Source organism: Cinclus cinclus, chromosome 1 (genome assembly GCF_963662255.1).
Source record: "Cinclus cinclus chromosome 1, bCinCin1.1, whole genome shotgun sequence".
Taxonomy (NCBI): domain Eukaryota; kingdom Metazoa; phylum Chordata; class Aves; order Passeriformes; family Cinclidae; genus Cinclus; species Cinclus cinclus.
The window spans coordinates 103,698,381-103,717,805 of record NC_085046.1 but is presented as its reverse complement, the minus strand read 5'-3'; the positions used below and the strand labels follow the sequence as shown (position 1 = coordinate 103,717,805).

At 36.8% G+C, this 19,425-nt stretch overlaps 1 protein-coding gene across 4 annotated transcripts in view; it reads right to left on the bottom strand.

Moving 5' to 3' along the window:
- Nucleotides 1-1,035: 1,035 nt before the first annotated feature.
- METTL4 (methyltransferase 4, N6-adenosine) overlaps nucleotides 1,036-19,425 on the bottom strand; it is a 20,439-nt gene continuing 2,049 nt past the window's right edge. For 2 of the 4 annotated variants that reach the window (XM_062488304.1, XM_062488305.1), the window contains exons 3-9: nucleotides 19,002-19,064; nucleotides 15,504-15,870; nucleotides 13,269-13,338; nucleotides 11,253-11,427; nucleotides 10,931-11,037; nucleotides 10,260-10,348; nucleotides 2,384-4,121 (exon numbers count right to left, since the gene is read on the bottom strand). In XM_062488304.1, coding sequence (XP_062344288.1) covers nucleotides 3,976-4,121; nucleotides 10,260-10,348; nucleotides 10,931-11,037; nucleotides 11,253-11,427; nucleotides 13,269-13,338; nucleotides 15,504-15,870; nucleotides 19,002-19,064 — 1,017 coding nt within the window. In that variant the 3' untranslated portion in view covers nucleotides 2,384-3,975. Of the gene's footprint in view, nucleotides 1,976-2,383; nucleotides 5,281-10,259; nucleotides 10,349-10,930; nucleotides 11,038-11,252; nucleotides 11,428-13,268; nucleotides 13,339-15,503; nucleotides 15,871-19,001; nucleotides 19,065-19,425 lie in introns of those variants that run through there. The other 2 variants (XR_009933029.1, XM_062488313.1) reach the window with 2 other exon arrangements.

Sequence of the window (19,425 nt, the reverse complement as noted above, 5' to 3'; positions counted from 1 at the left end):
CTTTTAGCAACTAGAACATAGCTCATATCCCTCGGCTATTCTATAGCCACCTTCCATTCTCTTCCTGTTATGTCCAATTCAAAATAAGCAGTAGGCAAGTCTTTAATGGTATGTTGAGGCTAATGAACACAATTATTAAGGCAGACAAGCATTTATCTCCTGTAATTTATAGCTGTTCATGTACCTTGGAAATCTATTTTAAGAAGTCAACCCTTTGCTGCTGCTGAACCTATCCAAGCTGAATGCTATGAAGAGGTATGACCTCCTCACTTACCTCATTTCTTTAATAATGTTTAATCTTGCAAAAGAAGTTTCGCTGTTTCCACAGGAGTACATGCCTAGCAATCATTATTCCAAAAACATATCATACTGGTAAAATTCTTTTTACTTCACAGAAGTTTAAAAATACAAGTAAAGGTCATATGCTAATTTGACATTTCAAAATCATACTCAAACCTGAAGATTCATGAAAGTAAGTTTTGATTATGACACTTGATGTACTCTACCTATAGAAAAAGCTTAAAATTACTTCTTTTTGCAATTTGATGGTTTTTTTGTAAAAAGACATAATTTTAAAAGATTTTAAGTAGTAGAGAACACCTAGCCAAATAAACTTTTATCACTGTCCTGCTAAAATAACAACAGATGCACTAAATAATGTACTTTCTGAACATTCTTGAGTAATTCACAGCTGTCACTTCTCCATGCTTCCACAAGAATACATAGCTTAAAAACCCATTTTATTTTGTTCATGTGGTAAGTAAAATTTAATAAGTAAAAGAACACCTCTTTTTTATTCGAATGTGTGATACCCGAATACAAAAGAAGAAAATCCCATTTAAAACAAGGGAAACAACATTGCAATTCCTTAGTAACACTGAAGATGTGCATAATATCCAGGCTGATACTTATTAAATACACCTTTAATATTTCATTACTATCTTGTATTCCTCCATCCTTATCTTCTCCCTTTTTCTTACCAACTTTGTAAGCTCTTCAGAGCATGTTTTCTTTTGTATACAAGGCTTGACACAACAGAGGGCATTTTTCCCTCTGAGGGCTTGATATATATAACATAAAAGGAAACTGGATCTTAAATTCTCCTGTTCTATTAGCTGGTTTCACTCAACACTGATCTTTCAGTATGCTGCAGATTCTGCCTCAAAAGAAGCTTTTGACAGACACTGAATGAGCTGATGGCTGGTTAGGAAGAGCTGGGGTCCTGGAAGCTGAAAAATTGTAAGGGGCTGTTTATTATTAATTAAGCATAACAGGCAAATAATTATGCTTAAAAGATGACCCTATCAACTGAACCTATCAACTGCTAATACCACCAAGAGATTTCCAAATTAGCAACAGACTTTCTCCTCCTGAGAAAATGCAGTGGTTTCAGGCTGGCTGCAGGTGTGGAGCCTATCATATTCACAAGGTTTTCTTCATGGCCAGAGTGGTGGAAAAGCAGCAAACAGGTGTCCAAGGCACAATTTTGTAATTACTTACGACAGGATTGGGTAAGACATAAGTCCCAGTTTTCAACTTTTGACTTAGCCTGAGAAGATTAGAGTCTGCCTGCACAAGTCCTCTACTCAGAAGCCATACTTAGGAGGCTGGATTCCCAGGTGCTGGAAGTAGCTGCTCAGCTGCTGCAGTTTAGTGGTGAACACAATGATGGTAGGTCAACAGCTGGACTTGATCTTAGAGATCTTTTCCAATCTTAATTATTCTAGGATTCTAGAAAGCCACTCTTTGCAAAGGGACTGCACAGAAAAGACAAATTAATAAGGTCATCAATTCTTAAAGAGCCTGAAGAAGGTTATTCCCTTAGAAGGGTTCTGCTGCTTAGCTCAAAGGAGAAAGGTAGTTTCCTGATCTCTAAGACTGTTCATATTTCTTTTAGTTGAAATTAAAAAGATAATCTGGAATTGTTCATAGCAGCGGATGTGGAACAGACAATATTGTCATTTCTTGTGCTGTTCTGTAAAAAGGGAAAACAAGGTAAGTGCAGCAGTTACCATTTTTTCCACGCTTGAGTCCCATACATCATTTAGGAGCAGAGAAGAGCATCTTGGGAGGGCAGGAGAATTCTAATTGGGAAAGCAGAAGCTCCAGGTAGGGAATGTCTTATAAAACTAAAAGCAAATAAAGAACCTTCTATTCCCTTGTAGCTAAGATTAGCTTACATACTGACAGTTTAAAACAGAGACTAAATAAAATCATGCAGCAAGAAATGTTTTCCTGGGTAACTACTTCCACTACTACATTATTTACTTATTTTGAGTATATGTTTAACTGTTGGGGGAGGGAGGAAAACAGCATTTTCCTTGTAACTCCACTGCTCCAATTGGCAAAACATGAAATTGAACAGTAATATAGAAACTGGGTCTGCAAGTAAGACACGTTTTTATTTTCATTTTATTAAAAAATTATTAAAAAATCCTCTGTTAACATTTGAAGTTTAACTTTAAAAAATCTTCACAGCTTACCAGGCTACCAAAATGGGAATGAAGGTAAAGACATTGGGCAATGCATTTATTCTCCATTATACACAGTCAGAACTCAGGAGCCTGCCATCTGGAAAATCAGTTTGTCCAGCATCTCTGCCTCTACTGCTACAAATGACTAAGTAGCAGAGGCTTCATTACATTTTCTTTGTATTTTTCAACGTACATCTAAGCACAGCAAAGGACAACAAAGTGTACCATTCTTTAATCTTTTTCTAAAGGGATCATTCTAATGTTAGCTGAAGAATACAGCTCACTGGCATGGCTCTATAATGTTCCAAAACATAATGAAGTAATTAAAAATACATATAATCTGTTAAAATTTCAGAATTTTTAAAATGTTGAGATTGATCATTTACAATGTATTCAAAAAATTACACCATATACACAGAGAGAACTGCCAATTTTTTAAAAGTATAACTTTACATAGAGTATGATCAGTCATGAATTCACGTGCCAATAAACATAAGCACTGCTCCTTTTATTTTCTCTGAGGCAAACACATACAAACATGTAGGAAGATACACTGCCTTCATAACTATTTTAGTTCAAAATCCATTGTTTTGCAAAAAAACCTTTAACATGCATCATTCAGAACTGTTTACTTCCATTGACTCTTTAAAAACAATATATTATAATTCTTTAAAGATAACACAAGAGCTATAGTACAGCAGTAGCAATGTGCTATCAGCTCAGATTTGACAGCTGCAGGAAGAATACTTTAAAATATCTTTCTTTTCTTGAGGTTTGAAACAGAACAGGGATGAACTTACATGCTAACATTGTTGGCAGATAAAATAATTGTTTGCACCTGGTAGGTTAATATGATTATTCTTCAAAAACCAGAAGCCTACAGAAACACAAAATCCCTATTCTCTAGGGTCATGTTAAACATTAACCAAGAAGGAAAAGTGTGAAGTAACCAGCTCAGTTATGCCGTTCAGTGGTTGGTCAAATATGATTTTGGGATGGCTGACCACCAAGAACAACCAAAGAAACCCCTGAGAAAGAAGAACATGTGTGCAAAGGGGAGGGAATATATGTTAATGATTCGGGGGAAATTATTATCGTCTGTATGTTATTCAGAAAGGTCAATGAATATGTATGTAAAATACTGTATATAAACAGGAGCTTTCTCTATAATCAGCATACATATTTCAGAGAAGATACTCCCTCGTGCATCTGGTCAAATAAAGAATGACTGCTTCTTAATGCTACACTGCTGTTAAGGAGTTTTATCTTCACTGATTTTTGTTAACAACATCAGTATTTTAATATGTTCAGATCATCAAAATATAGGACCACCTTGTACAGAGGGGAGATAGCATTGAACAGATATCCTGTCACTTAAAGAATTCCAACTAAGATACAATTGGTTTTATTTGTTACCTTTAGGTGCACCATCAGTAATTAAGTTCAAGAGCCCCCTGGGAAGATGTGGCATTTCAGAAGGTATAGATAGCTAAGATGCAGCTCAGTTCTCATTCTGCAGAAGAGTGAAATAATCAATGTGCTGAAACTTCAAGACCTCATTTCCCCAGCTGGTCCAGCCAGGTTGTAGGTTGCGAGCAAACAACTCCAAACATTCCACATCTGGCTTGATAAACTCTGCCAGAACTGCTGTGAAAGAGAAAAAAAAAAAGAAGACAACAACAATGAGAATGGTACAAATAACAATAGTAAACAAGTAAAACCTCCCCTGTGATGCTAACAGATGAAAAAATGGATGTTTCATTAAAAAAGGGGGAGACAGCAAATTAATTTCAGAGGTTTCATCAAACAGCTGGACTATTTATAGTGAGAAAGTAATTTTAAATAAGTGCCCTTGAGATTCTGAACAATACTGTCAAGGCCTTCAATAGCCTTGATTTATTGGTTTTCATTTAGAGAAAGGAAAGAAGGATTTATTTCAGCCTCTGCATAGATGAGTTCTGAATTTTTTACTAATATCAACCAAACACCTCCTAAAGCCTCACTTAGCTCCAATAACATGGGGGCAATACTTCTAAAAATAAAAAAAAAAATCATTTTCTTAATTAAGACCACACTCTTTTCCTCTGTACCTTAAAGGGGATAAAAGTATTTTTGTAATGACAACTGTTAAAAGATAGAAAATGAAATAGCAGTTAAATAAGTATAGCACTAAAAGGGCTATAAAAATGCAGAAATTATTTTTTGCCCCAGTACCAGTCTGGCAGCTGAAGAGGTATTTCTATAACTGTTACTGTTATTCAGTAACCTAAATCTCAAATTTCTTTTACAGCTAGGCATTTTTACTGCCTAAATCCAAATATGAAGACGCCTGTCCTTAATATCAACTGTGTCACTGATCATGACTGGTATTCTTGGAGTGGCAGAAAAAGATAGTGCATTTTGCTTGAAAAGTATTATTGCAAAGAGTTTATTGTTAAATGTGTTACTTGCTATACAGAGCCATTTAGTCTGTGGCTGGTTCAAGTAACTCCTTACCTAAGTTTCATGAAATGGCTACAAAAACATTGTGTACAAAAACATGCATGAGGAAAGCAAAGGTTTAAGGAGCACGCAACAGAGAATGCAGAAAGACTGAAAATCTTATCTATACTACAAATTGCATGTTAAGTTTTTTTGTTTAGCTTCTGAAGACGAAGAAAAATTACAGAAACATATCCCTTTCCAAAGGATATCTTGGTCATTTTTAGATCAGATCTGCCAGTGATTTCTGAATCGCTGTCATTTAAAAATACAGCTCATAAATCCAACATTTTGCTGCTTCACTCAGTGTCTTCAGATATGGTCACTGCAGAAAGCAAAAACATATCCAGTCAGCACACATTAAAGTATGAGAGGAAAAGTTTTTTTTTGTTTGTTTTTTTTTTTTTTTTTTTTTTTTTGGTGTAATCCAAGTAGTGACTTCTTGCATCAAGTTTGCCAGTCACAGATGCCCTATGTGAGACTCCATCTGATCAGGTCATGGATTGCTCCTGCTGCAGAAAGATGAGCACACACTTCACTTTCTAGTGTTAGCCAACCCCAGATGCATTTCCTACCTACATGAGCACCTCTTCCAAAGCTCCAATATATTAAAAACCTTTCTGTAAATATTTTTTAAGTGTGTTTCCAGACTTTATTGTATTTTGGCAGGGCATAAAAATCTATTCGCCTTCTGCCAATCTTTAACAAATGTCACACGAATGTCTCAGATGGGTTATCATCAAGGCAGCTTTTAATCTAAAAAATACTTCTACCAGAAGGAATCTTATTCAAAAAACCTGCTTCTTTTAGAGGCAGGATACTATGTTTAAACAAATCTAGCATTTGCAGAGGAGAGTCTGGGATGCTTAGAGGAAAATGTACCTTCTGACAGAAAACTCACGCAATGTTTGGTGCCATGAGATTTCATCTAATTAGACACCACTTACACGTAGCTGCTTAATACCATTTTGCAAAGCCATCATAATAAAAAAAGTGGTAAAATTTATTGTTCTTTTCACAGCTCCATTAAGGAAATAATTTCTTATGCATAATTTGCTGACAATTTGATCAGAGGGCTGAAGCACCTCTCTTAGGAGGACAAGCTGAGAGTTGGGGTTGCTCGTCTTGGAGATGAGAAGGCTCCAGGGAGACCTTATTGGAGCTTTTCAGTGCTTAAATGGGGCTTGTAAGAAAGAAGACAACAAGCTTGTTCTAGCAGGGCCTGCAGCAATAGGGCAAGGGATAAAGGTTTTAAACTAAAACAGGATCAATTCAGACCAGATATAAAGAAACAATTGTTTACAATGAGGGTCCTGAAACACTGAAGAGATTGCCCAGAAAGGTCATAGATCTCAAAATTCCTAAGTTAACAATATCATCATAGCACTACGTTCAGTATTCCAAAGCAGTTTTAATAGGCACCAAAAACTTTCATGCCTAGAAGAACAAATTTGAAAAGCACACCTCAGAGATTCAACCAACCTCAATGACTGGTCCACCAGAAAGCAAAAAAGGGGTAACCAAGAAACCGATCAATTCAGCAGAAGCAGGAAATACATGCCAGTCTTTCTATCAATTTGGTTCTAGTATTTAAAAAGGAAGTTGCAGCAATCTTCCCCTCTCCTTCTGGCAGAGACAGCATTTTTTAAACTTAGAGGGCTTTTTTTTAAAAAAAGAAACATATTACACGTAATTTGAGATCACATTATGCTATGATTCTTCACTGTTGGTTGTAGGCATTTACATAATCACATCAGGCAATAACTTGCACTGCAATGAAATTACCATATCAAAAGAGCAGAATTTTGTTGGCTTAAAATCTCATTACGTTGGTTTTCTTAAAATAGGAAAAAACAGTGTTCAGGTTTCAAATTCTGTCTTCATTGTTAGACCTTACACCACTAGTAGGCTATCTTAACACACATGGATCTCATCTGCAGCCCTCAGGCAAACCCTTGGGGTCTTTTCCTCTGAAAACAGCTTAAAGGAGTTCCATCAGTAGAAAAATTAAGTACTGAGTTTTTCTACCACAGGAATAGATTGTAAAACAAAACCCAGTACACAATTTTATCCGCTTACAGATACCACTGACAGGAAACAGGTTAAATAGATGATAAGCAGCCTACTCTGTATCACTTGCAGGTGTCACAAACCCTATGACAGGAACTCCTGTACTTATACTTGAGCACCTAATGCACTAGGACACGTGAAGCAAGCACAAAGCCAGCTGGCAGACACAACAGTTCCAGAAAAAAACATTTCATTCTGAAGCACGGTTCAGTGGTCAGACAGGAGACTTGCCACACCTGCATAAGCCTAATCCCAATGCATATTGAAGATGTATTCTCCTAAAAATGTTTAAATGTGCAAAAGAAAGAATTATCTTTTGAACAAGCAGCAGTTTATTTTTTGAACTTCCACTGCCTAAAAAGTAGGTTCTGCATTGACAAATTGGATATATAAAGTGAAAATAACTGTCTGCTTTTTCACTGCCTGAACAGTGAGACATGTGAAGCACAAAGCACACAGCTATCTCAGTTTAAAATAACCCTTCCAAAGAGTTTGCAACATAGAGGTCCTTACTGCCCAGTTTGTCTAAACCCTGAACAAAGCAGGACAGAAAACAATCTGAAATCCAGCTCAAAGATGGCTTTAGAGCACTGCATCTTTCCTGATATCAAACCTAGATGTTGACGCATCTAGGTTAATAGATAGACTAATTAGTCTTACAGCAAGGGCTCACAAGGCACAGGAGGAAACAAAAGGCATTTAATTTTTTAGTTCCAAGACAACCTTTATAAAATGGCCTAATAAGCCATCACTGCCACAAGAGGAAGGAGTTTCCATGACCTCTCATTGCACAGTTCTGCTGCATATATGCAAATTGGTTAGAACATAGCCAAGAATTAATTCCACTGCTTTTAGGCAAACTCCTACACAACAGTATTATCTGCTAACAATAAATGCATATACTTAAAAACTGGAAGAGCAATCTATAATACAGGAAAAGGAAAAAAGGTGAAGTTATGCAGAACTTCAAACATATCTGTAACAGAGTATTTTGTGCTCTCTGAGAGCAACAGTGAATTGAATTAGGAAGAAAACCTGCTGTTATTTGAATCAAAACCTGGAGTAATAAAATTTGATTTTAACACATTTGCATAAAGCAGCTTAAGTACATTTACAATGACATATTAGAGCTCTAAGCATTGAACACAGCACATGCATCACCAAAAACCCCTACAGTTGCAATTTCATGGTTAAATGCACTGTAGGAACACAAACATCTCTTTTTGATGGCTTACTTTAATTTACATCTTTCTCTTCCCCCAGAGAGATAAACTCTTATAATCACTCATTAAGTGGCTACATATGTACCAACACACAACCTTTATTATTGTTGTAATAAGAAACAAAGTGCCAGACAGCATCAGTAAATACTAATATTTTTGGCTTTGTTACTACTTAAACAAAGAATGTGTGTGACTCATCAAGTGTCCTTCTCCCCCCCTTGCCAAATCTCTGCTTCTGTTCAAATTTCTTCTGAACCCCTCCAGGATGTAGCTCAGCTGCGCTCTACTGGCTGCTAGAGAATATTGCCTGGTCATGAAAGCAGCACCTTGTACAGCACAGAAGTCAAAGCATCAGCAATCAGCTTTTGCTTTATGGTCTACTTTTTAATTACATAACCATATCCGGCACAGACCGGCCAAAAAATTGTAGGATATATGTGGATTTTCAGAAACTTTTTAAATCGTTCATAGTGCTCCACAGCAAGTTCATTTTTTTCAAAGAGAAACATAAATGCTGCACAAAGGTATCAAATATCATCACTCAAGTGAAGACTCAAGAAATACACACAAGAAATTAGAAAGGACAGTCTCTTTCAAAGCCCACTCAGGGTTATAATTTATAATGTATTCTTCAATATGGTTTCTAGATTCTGCCCTACCAAAGAATTGTTCCGAGGACCACTGTTGTACTAAAACTTTCTATAATACATCCAAACTGCTGGTTTGTATCCTTGGATACTCACAAGTTTCCTGTTTGTGCCCAAGTTTGCAGCTAAGAATTGGCTTGCTAAAGACACCCTATGTGATAGCCTCATAAATAACCACCCCACTGTTCATTAGCTTAAATCAACACATATACCTCCTGCGGTAGCCCTAAGTCTTAAAGATGTGGCTTCAGGATGGCAAAAAGATCCTCCTAGAACTGCCCTTCTTTTTTTTTTCTGTTTTTAGTTAACCAAATCATGTCCTTTCTACTAGTTTTTGAACAGAGGTGGGTGTGTGTGGATCTGTGTGGTAATTTAATAAATGCAAGCCCCCAAAAACAGATTTTAGAGCATCTCTGGAGGTACAACAATTGTTCGGATCAGAAGTACTTCCACCCCTTGGGAAGAGAAAAAGAAAGCCCATCAGTGAAACAAAGTGTGACTCCTCTCCAAGAGCATTAAACATTTCTTCTACCTGCCTTTTCTGATGTGAATATAAAACACCTGGAATATTTGCAGACTCATAGCGAGCTTCCCTCTTGGTGGAGGATGAAATAGTTTTTGTGAGAGGTATTAAACAGATTTCTTACCACAGCCTTGTAAGGTTCTAAGGTGCTGTAATGATGAAAGAAGTACCACTTCCTATTGACAAAATTAGTCTAAGTGCTCCAGAATAATTCTTTGAACTAACTCTAAAAGGTTGAATTTATACTCACACTAAAAGGCTGTCAGGAATTACTGCATCAATTCCAGTGAGTGAAATACAACTCCTCAGAAACAAATAGGGCATGCCTTATTTGTCACCTCTTATTAGCAGTCTTAAAATAGCTAAATTTTTGTATTTAAAGGCATAATTGTACTGCAGGCATATAATCAATTAATGCAGATATGGAAACATTAATTTCTGGATGAGATAATCAAGAAAGAGGTTGCTGCTTTCCTATTTTATATATTCCTAAAGTTCTCTCCCACACAAGGTACTTTAGGTCATTTGTCAGAACTTCATACATGAAGTATCTGTAAAACTGTTTTTGCAGTATTTAAAAGATACATTTTTAAAAAGGCAATAGCTTTTTCTACATGTCTACCCCAAATGTTCACACACTACTACTTGAAGTTCTAGTTTTCACATTAATTTTTAGGGACCACGACTGAAGTGCCTCAGAACACTTTTAAAGGAACCACAAGTTCTGTTGAGTAAAACTGCACAGCAAATGGAAAATTAAGGCATTTCTGGGTACATGCCAGAATGAGGTGTTCAATACCACTGTGCTACAGAAACATTAGGCAAAGAAACCAAAACATACCAGCAAGAGGAGGCTTATGTGAATGAAGACTGCAGGGTATGCTGACAATTAACTGATGCTCTGGAATTGGAAGAACACCTTCAGATTTCCTGTCATATAAACCACAAAAGAAAAGAAACATGAGTATGAGTATTACCCAGTGTGATGCTACAGCTCTTGCAGAGTTATCTCAGATAGGAGATAACACACAGAATGTTTATTCACAAACTTCAGGGAAGTCCAAGAGAAGATAAATTTTGCTCAGACATAATATATAAAATGACAGTTCATGAAATCATTGATGCTTTAGCCCAAACATGATTTACCATAGCCATGCAAAGCCACTGAGAACAATGTAGTCCTGTATATCTTCATGTGTAGAACAATAACAGCATCCCAAAGTGGCATCAGCCTGTGCCAAGGACTCATGGTCCAAACGAACCTGTCAGCAAAGGAAGTCCTGTCCACAAGACTTTTGTCCAAGACAGTTGCCCAAGACAGCAGATGCAAGGAACAGACAGGGGGTTCCTTTTTTTAATCTCACTAAGGCACTCACTCCAAAGCTAATCAGGCTACCTTTAGGTTCACAAGCAGCCAAGAGACTTTGGGACATTATACTGCATTATGAGTAAGGATACATACAAAGGGAATCCTAGCAAAAAAAGACACTTACCATAAATATCCTGACATACCTTAAGGGTTCCTTTACATCTCCTTGAACTCTCCCCAGTACAAGAACTTCATAGGGTTTTTTGTGCAAAGAATCCAAAGGCAACACAAATTCTCCAGCTGTAGTGATCTGACACAAGAGAGTCAGAAATAAACAGCAGAAGACGTTAATATCCCTTATTTTTCCAAGACCTTTTCCTTGCTAAAAAGGAGGATACTGATGATATCATAGCTTTCAAATACAGAAGCACATGGCAGTAAATAGACAAATTAGAACAACATACAGGGTCACAGTGCAAGTCTTCTCAGTCTCCAGGAAAGCAACAAAACAAATTGAGAACTTACTTTTACCCAGTGCCACTCAGCAAGTGTTTTCACCGACCAGTGAGGATAAAGCTCATCCTTAACAAAACGTAAGTGCTTCTGTCTATTAGTCACCCATGTGACTACAAGACAATTTGGAGCAGCTAGTGCTGGTACAGGAATCTGCTTGATTTGCCATGAAGACAAGTGGCTGTACCTATGCCAATACAGTGAGAAATCAAATTAGCATTTACCAACCATAAAAATCACAAAGCAACACAAACGGATAAAACAAAAAAAACAAAAAAAAAAACAAAACAAAACAAAAAAAAAAATCACACAGACCAGCCACTTCAAGAATTATCTCCTAACAATTTAAGTCATAAAAACAGTTCAAGACTGACACCCAGTGGACAATTCTGAGGGATTTTATAATCATTTGTGTATGTACCTCAGTTTTACTGAGCAGAACCTTGAACTACATATTTCAACTATCCCTCGAAATAAAGCATTATTATTTGTGACTCTGAAGACATTTAAAAGCCCATGTTTCATTTATGAACTATCAGATGTACCTCAATATTCTCATCTTTGTGCTAGAACAAAGCTATTTAGGGAACAGTAGCTTCTTAGGCAATGTAGTACTATTCACCTCAAATAATAAACTCTTACCTGAATGAAAATTACAAGTGAGTCACACTAATTTGAGTGGCCAGCTAAGAGATCATTAAAGAAATAACTTCTCCAATTATTTTCAGAAGTTGTTCATTTTTTAAATTATCAGCCACAGTAGAGTAAATTCTCTAGGTTATTCAAAACCATTCTGCTCTTTTCTGAGCTAACTGAATGCTACACCAGTGAATCTAGGATGCTTTCCAGATCCTGTCCTGTTCTACCCTTTTGTTTTCATGATGCAATTTTACACCATTCATAACCTGCAGTTAGTGAAACTTACACATTGCAAAAATACCAGCATGCTGCCTATTGAAAAGCAGCAGCCACCATGTGGGTACCCAGGACCCTACACAAAGCTACAGTGAGAAACAGTAAACAAGGATAAAATCCAAAATACCTCCTATACTAGACTGTCCAGAGGAAAAAAAGATTCACCCAGATGAGAAACACTTCACAGTGATTAGCTGCCAACAAGATAATTATGAGCAGTGACAGCTCCTCCACTATTTGCTTATTTTACAAGGGAGAGAGGATCTTGATGACTAACTTATGCTAGCAACTAGAATTCTTCTCTGAGTACCTTATACACTCAAGGAAGACATTTGAATCAGAATTTCTAGAGGTTTCTGAATGGCTTTCAAAGGAAAACCTACTCATCAGTCTCTACATCTTCAAATTATGTCTTCATAACAAACTTCAAAATTTATAGCGAACTTTATTCTAGAAACTTGTAAGGCTGTATATCCTGCCTACCCTTCTTTCAAACAGGTACAATTCTATGGTAATCAAGAGGACTCCACTGGCATAGACATGATGTTGCTCAGCAATGAAGGAAGCCCATAAAAATTTAAGTTAATGACTTAATAAGCTACAGTACTCAGAGTTCCCATTGCACCAGAGGACTTTAATGCTGCATTATCACATTCTTCTAAACATTAGACTGAAGCTTTTAAGTTACACCTCAAATTAAATAAAAATCCACTCAAACTTCTGAGCAAGGTTTCAGTCCTGGAAATACTTACACATTTATCTCGCTTTATGCCAACTGAAGTAACCCTATTAATTACAAACTAATATCTACATGATCTGGGCTCTACAAAACAGCTGAATCCATACCTTCTTTGAAAAAGATTAACATTCTCTCACCAGCCAGATAATTTAAGATCCAATTTTGAAAGTATTTTGTATGTCAAGAATTCAACATATTTCAGTGAAATACTTAAGTCAGTCCACAGATTTGAAGGTAAGTATGTGTCAAAATATTTACAAGTTTAAGCTACAGTCTCACACTTACACTGGTCCTGGATTGGATCAATATATTAAAGTAATTACCCTTTGTAAGATATGATGACCAAGTTTGTTTGATTTTACTATAAAACATACCTGTTACTCCTCTTAACAGACTTGTTCTCCCATGGTGGATCAATCACAATTACATCATATTTTTTCTTGTCTGGCAATTGAAATTAAAGAAAAAAAAAACAGTAAATTAGCTTTTAAAACTGCCCGAGTTAAAACAGATATACAGCAAAACTGCAAATTTCTTCTTCTTTCCAAATAAGAACTTAAAAGACTTTTGACTTGTTTTAATTCAGATAACCATATCCAGAAAATTCAGTATTTTTAGGCTGATTACCTAATGAAAGGACTTTTATGTGATCTGTGTCAGATCCCTCCAAGAAATTTTTAGTATCTTCAAGATTTTCAGGGAAAAAAAAGGATAGCAGAGTGCAATTCTCAAAAATAAAACTTTTTTCAAGTTTCCCAACAGAAGCTATGTAATGAGGCACCCAGCAGAGTGAAAAGCTACAGCCCTGAATGCAAGATTCCTGTCTTGTTTGATCTTCTATCAGGCCAACAGGGACATGCAGAGCTTCAAGCCAGCCCCAGAAAACTGTTTTCCACTACTGGAGGTAAAGAGAGACAGATAGCTAGACATAGTGTATGAAATGGGAATCAATGAACAAGAGCAAAAGAACTGAACGAGTTTTCATGGGAGAAGCTGAGTTTACTTTTGCTGAAGGATAGAAGACACAGAATAACACATCCATGAAGAAACAGAAGTCCTCAATTCTATTTCTCCAGAGAACATATTTGTTCTTTCATTGAGTGTGATGGTAAGAACAACAGCATAGTATTTGACGTTCATGAAATGTCATCACTTCATCTTATTCATTTAACACTGGAGGTGGTATCCTTACAGTGGACTGACCAGCAAGAAATATTTCTCTTTTGGCAGGTGAAAGGGAAGAAGAAAATAAGAATTCAAATGGACAGCAGACTTACTCAGAAAAGAAGTCTACAGTCAGGGCATTATGTTAACATTCACTGCTGTTTATTTTGAAAGTATTTGCTCAGATTTCTTGGACTGCTCTGTAACTCCTTGGAGAATCTTACATGCTTAACTGTGCAGAGTGGTAGCAGAATGATAATAATCGTCTTTCTTTCCCACAGATGAAAACAGCTAACTAGCTAGATTCTGGACTTCAAATGCAAAATTATTATTTAGACAGTAAGATTCTACCTCCTGAATATCTTCTCAATAAAAAACCAAAATCCAGTAAATATAGCATTTAAGTTACATATGCTTCCTCTCTTCTCATGTGTAATTAAAAAATCTAAAATTACTGATTAGAGGATAGAGCAGTAATGCCCAGCTCTTGCTCAAAGGCAATCTTTCCTGTAAGACAGTCCAATAAAGCCTAGCTGTGACTGATAGTAATAAAAGTAATAGTAGTAGTACTAATGATAACAATAATAATAATAATGAAGGTCAATTTGAAAGCTAATGGAATGGCACTGAAGACTGATGCATGCTGTCAGCTTAGGGCTGGGGATAGTGGCTTGGATAGCTTTTAATCTACTTTTACAGAAGACTTGTTTACTCTAAAACCCCCCCCCATTTCTGCATCACTGATTTTTGCATAAGCCAATTCTCTCAGCTGTGAAACACAGCAGCTGAAAAGTCAAGTCATGCTTGCTACTGGTGCTCTTGCTGAAGTGGTGTTGCCCTCCAGCTGTGTGCAACAGTCCCTCAAACTGTTACCTTCCCTGGGGGATGTTGGGCTTTGTTCCACAACCAGCTCATTCCAATCTAAAAAGATCCTGCCACTGAACAGGATGAGTCAGTAAGTGAACATTTGCTTTAAGGTGCATTATCTCACCCCTCCTCCATGGTCTGATCTAGCTAAAATCCAAGACAGCAGAAAACACTACTTCAGCAGCAGCATGGACCTACCTATGCTAAAGGCTCATCCTGTGAGACAGGGACCCAGCAACACAGCTAGTCCCAATTCAACGTGTTTACATGACTTCTATGCTGACAGCAGCTCAGAACATGCTCACAAACTGTTGTATTTTGTCTGAGATGTTTAAAAGGAGCCTCCTGGAGACAAATAATCTCATTATGACAAGATTTCCTAACCACTCAAGATGCCTTTGAAAGCCCTTACCTATTTGCACAAAGTTAGAAATATCACCATGATAATGATAAATGCAGCAGCATTTGCTGTCAGTGTGATGTTGTATATTAAAATCTGTTCATTGAGTCATCTTGACATAAACTACCCTTCTTGGGAAGGAGAAAAGGGGTAAATTCTAACAGCTAAAGATACTTACAGTTCAGCAGGGGCTGTAAATATGAAATATCAGATAAGAGGAAACTGCTTTTTGGTGGTACCAAGTATTTCTGCCCCATTAACACAATTATCTTCGCACAGTTTGAGCTGTTTTCCATGACACACGAAAGCAGGTCCTGCTCTGCACTGGAGGATTCCTCCTCTAGCACACGTACACCTTGATGGTCACTTTCATTCACAGCTGGAAACTGCTTTGCCGTTTCACATAATTCAGCCAACCCACAGACAATGTGGTGAGGAACATTATTCTTCCTGCAACTGAGTTTTGCAGTAGTATGGTGAAGAAAACCACTTCTGAGTCCCTCTTGAACTAAATGCAAAGTGCCTTCCCAAATGAGCTGTCTAACCTGTATGGTCACAAAAAAAAAAAAAAAAAAAAAAAAAAAAGTATCTTTCAAGTATCAACTTGACCAGGGAATGCAACTTAAATCAAAATATTTTCAATCTGCAGGCAGGAAAAGGAACCAATTACTGAGATCACTGGCTCAAAAGCTACAAGGCATGATAATAAGGTGAGTGTCTTGGTATAACCCAGCCAGCAACCAAGTACCACACAGCACAGCCATTCACTCACACCACATGCCTCCACTCCTTGGTGGGGAAAAGAATCCTAGGAGAAAAACAAACCTCATGAGCTACTATAGGAACAGCTTAAAAACTGAAACAAAGTAAATTATTAACATTACTTCTATTATTATAAGTGGGAGAGAGAGAAGTATGACCCAATAAGAACAACTGACACACAATATGACTGCTCACCACCTACTGACTGATGTCCAGCCCATCCCATAGCAGCAAATCCATGGCTCCTGCCAACTCCCATCGTTTATACCGTGAGCATGACATCCTATGCATGGAATATCCCTTTGGCAAATTTGAGTCACCTCTCCTGGCCATGCTACCTCTCAGCTACCTTTGTGCACCTGCTTGCTGGCAGAGCATGGGAAACTGAAAACTCCTTGACTTAAGGGAAGCACTGCTTAACACACTGATGTTTGAATTGTTGTTGTCAACATTATCCTCATGCTAAACCCAAAATGAAAATCTTTGATGTTTTCTGATCTGTCTTGACCAGACTGGAAGGGACAAAGCAGCTGCATTTGGGTGCAGACATTTGGGCAACATATCTACCTTTAGCTTCCCACATGTTGACTCAGGGGCTTTTTAAAAAAACTTGAGTTTATTTGTCATTGAGCATTCCCACTCCATCAACTCTGCATTAGCTGTCCAGCTATCAGGCAGAAAATTAACTATCTCAGCCAAAACGAGGACACCATGCTAACTTCAGTTGCTGGTCTTCATTTTTTGGTAAAGTTACAATAATTAGAAGGCTAAAGAAAGAAACAGTCAGAAACTACTGAATAAAACATTTCAGACAACAGATGTGGAATATCATTGTTTCAACCAAACAAATTTCAAAGCAATTATCTGAAGTTTAATTTAAAATTCTAATTTTATTTCAAGTTACTGTGCCCATGAACATATTTTCAATGGAAATGTATACTGGGATCTAAAAACCAGTAATTTTCCACATTCCAATTCACTTCCTAAAACAGTTTATGCATTTTACAGTAATACAGAAGTACAACCAGTAAATCAAATTAAAGTATCAGAATTTGACTTTTGCAACTTTTCTAAGAGGCAAACCTCTCAAATAATTGACTGACCTCTGTTAGTCAGTCCAAGATGACACAATTCTTGGATCCATATACACTGTCATTCACTTCAGCACCTTCTCTGCACAAAATTTAGAGACACATTTTATTTCCAAATCATGGAGCCTTTATGAATTTTTATTGTCAGTGAGGTGGGTTTATCCATTTCTCCACTGTCAGTTACAGTGGCTTTATTAATGGTTTCAAATACATACCATGGTTTCAAAAGCTTCTGATTATGGAATCTTCAAGATTAAAAGAGGGTTTCACAAATTACGCTTTATTACAATTCCCAGATTAGTAGCAGGGGAAGAAAAAGTTTTATTTTTTAATAAATTAATAGTGCTACCTCTAGATATCAGAAAGTACAGAGTCATAAATTTTTTGTACCTAGGTTTGTGATAAGAGAAGTTCATACTGCTTCAACAGAATTAATAAGCATATCTTTAGAAATTATACCTTCTTACAAGCATGTGTTAACTCACAGATGGACAAAGTGGACAAAGCCTCTTGACTATGAAGCAATCAAAGAAGGAGTTTTGACAAATGACTGCTGAAGGAATTCAGCATATTTTGTACTGTTCCCTGTGTTGACACTGACTGAATTAATGCATGGATTCAACAATGCATCAGATTCACTTGCAGAAACAAAACTGGGGTTATTTGGGTTCATTTTTGACGTGTCTACAGATGTAAGTGCCAAAATAATCTGGGTTGACTTGCAGAGCACCTTTAATAACACAAATACAGTAAAAACCCAATGCTTTCTAATCTGTGAATGATATAAGAGGCTGAAAGGGGTCACAGTTTTTTCCAAACTCTGTCTTTTCCACATATTCACCAAATATCATCAGAAGTTACACAAGGTTCAAGACAAACTTGTTCATTTCTTTCCTCATTTCTACTGTAGAATGATTTTATTTTAGCCTTAATGCTTTCATATTCAAGTTGATGCTGCCCTTCAAAGTTTTCTCCTTTAAGGGGATTCTGCACATGCACAGCTTATCCACAAATATAATCACAGGACCTGTACACTGTATCAGCAAGCTGCACACATTTACTACAAGATCATTGCCATGTGAAATTAAAAAAAGCATAGTCATCTAAACATAGTTCAAGCCAAACAGATTTAAGCAAAAAGCCCAATATGACTAACACCTTTGTCAAAGGAAAGAAAGCAAGTGTAGCTCCTAGTTCAGGTTCACAGCACTATTTGGGAAAACAGTAAGAATACTTCAGACATTACCCACAGATTGCATTTCTACAATTCACTATTATGCTTTAGTGTAATTCAGCTGTATCTTCATCAGTACATCACTGAAATAAGCATACAGACTTAAATTCCAATTCATTCATAATGCTTTAGTAGGACAATACAAAATGTTAGAGAAAGAATAAATTTTATTTCAATTGCAGAATAAGATACTTTGAAAGCCTATTTGGTACAAAAGCTTTGAGTAACTCCAGCACAGTGTCCTGAAACTGAGGAGCATAACAGAATGGGTTATGCTGCCAACTTCTAATCAGTCAATGCCTTATATTCAACTCATCACAACATAACGTTCAGCAGCCTATAACAGTCCAAGTTACTTTGTGAATGCAGCTTTCAGCTCTTTGTAATGTTTCAGGTGCAATTTCATGTGTATCTACATAGAAGATCTACTCTGTAAGCAGGAATTCAAATAAAGAGTGGAGAGCTTGACCTTCCTTTTCCCTTCCTTCTTTGCACCAGCGGAATAAGCTACAAAAACAATGCCCTCCCCTCTGCACATTCCCGAAGTCAAGCAGCATGTACTTGCAAAATAACATTTTTTCCAACTTACCTTTGAATGATATTCCAAAGCATCCAGTTCACCTTGGTTGAATACACATTTCCTTTTACGTTTCTGCAGAATTAGCAAAACACAACAAAAATCCATATCATTCCACAATGAAATTAAAGGAGAGGAAAAAGTCAATCATACCTGAATTTAAAAATAACTTTTTAAAAGCAAAAGAAATTTTCTACCTCTTTCTCTATCACAAGTCAAATAAGCAAAAAGATCTGAAAATACCTAACCTGATGCAGGCATTTACAAGGTACATAGACTTAAAGCTGTTTTAAATTATTCATGGCACTAGGATCTGAAGGTACCTAGTGCACATTTTGTGCTCATGCCTCCTTTGGGCCCATACAAAAAGTTTCAGCTGCCAAGCATCTTACCAATAAAAGCAAAAAAAATTATAACAATGTCTTCATTATTACAT